At 55.8% G+C, this 4068-nt stretch overlaps 1 protein-coding gene across 1 annotated transcript; it reads right to left on the bottom strand.

The window, feature by feature from the left end:
• Nucleotides 1-416: 416 nt before the first annotated feature.
• RTBDN (retbindin) lies at nucleotides 417-3173 on the bottom strand. Its single transcript, XM_021705425.1, has 5 exons — nucleotides 2993-3173; nucleotides 2151-2217; nucleotides 1926-2036; nucleotides 1291-1387; nucleotides 417-644 (listed from the first exon to the last, which is right to left on the bottom strand). Exons 1-5 carry the CDS (start codon nucleotides 3159-3161, stop codon nucleotides 417-419), a joined length of 672 nt encoding a protein of 223 aa, XP_021561100.1. The 5' UTR covers nucleotides 3162-3173.
• Nucleotides 3174-4068: the final 895 nt, after the last annotated feature.

Raw genomic sequence — 4068 nt, 5'->3', positions numbered from 1 at the left:
CCCCTCTTCTGGACCCCTCTCCATTTCTGACACCTGGATATTCCAAGTTGTGAAAGTGCTCAGAATATAGGCTATCATTTACATGCTAGTGCGCATCACTTGCTAACTCTGGGACCTGAAGATTTGAAGTGAGACACTGATCACTTTCTGGCAACTATTCTTGCCACCTATTTCCCCAAGAAGCAGCCACACCACAGTGCTCTAGTTGGCGACTTTATTCAGGGGGGAGAGGGCAAGATGAGCTAGAGCTGGATTATTTCTTTGATCACCTGGAGAAGGGCGAGTCTCTGGGACTCCAGGGAGGCGGGACAGGACTCGAAACTAGAAGGCAGAGCGGGAGAGAGGTGGAGCTCTGGGTGTCTTGAGGGCCGGGTCAGGGGAAGGGGCTCATCTCCCATCCAAGGCCCCGCGCCCCCCTAGGGGCCGCTGCCGCCTCCACTGCCACTCCCGCTGCCCGCACCATCCAGGATCCAGGTGCGTGAACGGCGGAAACGCGGGAAGGCGATTTCCCGGGCCTTCCGTTCCTGTCTGGAACCCGGCAGTACCGAGATGGAAATGTTGAGGCAGTGACCGGCGCCAGGAGCTGCCACCGGCAGCGCGTAGCCCAGAACGGAGCGGCAAAGGTCCGCCCCGTCAGCGAAGGTCTGGGAGAGGGGGTGGAGTTAGGGCCCGAGTGGGCTGAGTCCTGATACTCGGGGGGCGTGGCATTCGGGCTGGGGAGGAGGGAGGGCTGAGGGGCGTGGCCTTGGAAAGGGAAAATCCCGGACTTTGCAAGTAGGGGCCAGTGTAGAAGCGCGGTCTACAGGCTGTCCTAAGGCTCTTGGATAGGAGGAGGATCAGGAGTAGCACTTACATCCCAAATTTTAAATCTGAGTCAATCTGAGCAATTACCCGCTTTGGGTCCTCCCGGGAGTGTGGGGGCGGGGCCATAACAGGAGTGGAGTCCTGGGAGGGCGAGTTATTTTTCCTGGGTCCCAGGGTTGGGGTGGGGGAGGGCCAGATTAAGGCTGGGGCCTTAGGGAAGGTGATTCGGGCTTCTGGGTCTTCCAGGGGAAACTGTGGATGGGCCTAGAGCAGAGATGGTCCCTTGGGGAGGCCAAATCCAGACTCAGTGGGCCCTAAGGAGCGTACAGACGTATCCCACTATGGAGGTTGGGCTGCGGAAGGGGGAAGGGTGGGAGCAGGGGCCTTGGGAGTGTCAGTCCGGATCCTGGGGCCTAGGCGGGTTAAGACTGGACATAATAAGGGGAGGTCCCAGTCTCTCACCCGCACCTTCTGTCTCAAGCTCACCTGCTCATAGGTAGTGCAGCCAGGCTCACAGCCCCTCTTTTCTAGAAGTGGGAGCCAAGTCGGGCCGCAGGTAATATCGTTTTCGCATGTGGCAAACCTGTGGATGGTGTGTAGAGGGAAGGTGGGTAAAGTCTCCGCAGTCGCGTGCTAGTGGGTTTCCTGCCCTCTAAGTCTTCGCTCCGTGTATGTCCCGCCCCCAGATCCAGGTCCCGCCTCTTAGGGCCACGTCTCCAGGGACGCCATCCTCCAGATTTCACCCTGCCCTATATTCTCCACACATACCCGGGGCCCTGGCACAACTGGCCTCATCCCTGCAGACTTCAGACCATCTAATTTAGGCCAGCCCCTTACATTCCCCACCATTTTAGCTTCTCTTTTCTATCAGGAGGCCCCGCCCCTTAAAAGCCCAGGTCCATGGAAGGCCACGCCGCCGTACTGCCAATCTTAAAAGCCCGGTCCTTTACAGGCCCCGCTCCTTTCTACCTGGCCTCTAAACACTAGGCCTCATCTTTAGACCTTGGCCTTGTTGGGAGGCAGGCGACGCCCCTTCAAACTCTAGGATTAGCAAACTGCAGATCCTGCCTTTGGTCCTGCCCAAACCATAGGACACGCCCCTTATGCCCCGCCTCCCATACCAGACATCGCAGAGCTCGGAACAGAGCGGCTGCGCTTGGCGTATCCCCAGTAACAGCAGGCGGAAGCGACTGTGGAGGACAACTTGGAGGTGTCCCAGAAAGGATTCGCACCTGAACATCGGGAAAGACAGGCTCGTTTGGGTCAGGATGCACAGGGGCTGTGGCCCCTGGCAGGTGCAACTGGAGCAAAGAACACAAGGAAACGCTGGCGAGTACTGTACTCACCCGGGGCTCGGGTCCCCACAGCGTTCTGGGACCATCCCAGGGTCCGATGCCTCTGGCGTGTCCATCTCTGAGGGACAACAGGACCATGGGGAAGGGGACTCCTGTGAGTTGGGGTCTTGGATCCTCAGGTAGGATTGGGGAACCAAGGCCTGGGGGTCCCCTGAACATAACCCCAGTTATGTGAGTGCCGCCCAAACATTAAAGTTAAATAAAGACACTTCTCTTGGGACACAAATGCAATTTCGAATAATAATAATAATAATAATAGTTTATCATAATCAGCTTATTATTTATTATGTCCCTGATAATGGTATAAGTTTCCATATACTTACATATACCCCTTTACAATACCCCTATTAGGTAGGTCTATCATTTTTCTCCCTTTTTAATGGTCTACATGAAGTCCAGAGAGGTTAAGTGACTTGCTCAGAGTCACACAGTTATGAAGTGGCAGAATTGGGATTGGGATTTGAATCCAGGAGTCTGACTCCAGAATCTGTGCACTTTAACTACCATTCTTTTTTTTTTTTTTTAAGATTTTATTTATTTATTTGACACACACAGGGAGAGAGAGAGAGAGCGCGCAAGCAGCGGGGAGCAGCAGGCAGAGGGAGAGGGAGAAGCAGGACCCTGGGATCATGACCTAAGCTGAAGGCAGACGCTTAACTGACTGCGCCATCCGGGTGCCCCTTTAACTACCATTCTTCAGCACAAGCCCTGACTCCCCATCTTCCCCCACCCATGCGTCACCCTAAGCTCCTCTCATAAGGAAATTCTGGTATTGCTATGGTGAAGTGGGATTTCTTGGGTGTTGGAGGTTAGGCAGGGTCTGGAGTGCTCACCTGCAAGGTGCAGCTGACCTGTGCCAAGATCGGCCGCCAGCCTATGATGTCTCCGGGACATAGCTGGGAGTAGGCGGCTTCCTCCACAGGCTCCCAGCAGGATCCATGCCAGGGTCAGTCCTAGGGTCCAGGTCAGTCCCTTGGGTCGAGCGTGGCCCCTGCAGGCCATGTCCACCTGAGACAAGAGTCAGCTGGGGTATGTGGTGAGGTTTGGCTGTCCCTTTCCGGGATCTCAGGGTAGTACCCTCCTGATGCCTACCCAAGAGACAGTGGCAGAGAGAGCAGAGAAAGAGCAGTTGATGGGGAGGCAATGACCAAGGACCAAATCCCACGAGGCCTTGAAGTCCTGCCTCTGACCCAGGAGTCCCTTCTCCCCCATCAGACTCATGTCCCCTCCATCCCTTTAGGCCCAAGTGCCCCCTCCTCTAGTTTGACCATGGTGCCCCTCCCCCTCACACCCAGCAGGATCTCCCACCCTGTTGGCCCTCAGGTGATCCCCTCTGTCTTCAGAACTAAAGGGACTCCCCAGCTCTTGCAATCTCCCTCTTCTGTCCAGTAATTCCTCCTCTCTTCTGCCCAGTCTCCTCCCTCCCTCTTGATCCCTGCTGGCCCCTCTCATGGTCACCTTCTCTCGGCCCACAATCGGCTTAGGGGCTGCCACCAGGGCTGGGCCTTTGGAGCCAAGGTTGGCTGTGGCAGGACTCGAATTTTCCCGCTGGGGTCCAAAAGCCACAAGGTAGGGGAACCTGAGGGTCTGTGGAGATAAGACAATTCCCTCCCCTCCTCTGCCCCCTCTGGCCACTCCTCACCTGTTAACTGGACAGGGGTCTAGGGCGCTGCTGAGACACCTCAGGGTCAAGTGCAAGAAAGAGTGGCAGCCAAAGGGGGTGTGGTTTGATGCAGAGGAGGAGTTTCCCATTGCCCCACCCCCTGCTCCAGCTGACCAAAGGCCAATGAACCTGGGACTGCTGTGTATATATCCTTGTGTTGGCCTTTCTGTTGAGATTGTGGCTTAAACTCTATCTATGTGTATGTGTGTTGGGTGAGAGTGTGTTTGTACGACTGTGTGTGTATAG

Source organism: Neomonachus schauinslandi, chromosome 1, assembly GCF_002201575.2.
Source record: "Neomonachus schauinslandi chromosome 1, ASM220157v2, whole genome shotgun sequence".
Lineage (NCBI taxonomy): Eukaryota > Metazoa > Chordata > Mammalia > Carnivora > Phocidae > Neomonachus > Neomonachus schauinslandi.
This window is presented reverse-complemented; position numbering and strand designations above follow the sequence as displayed.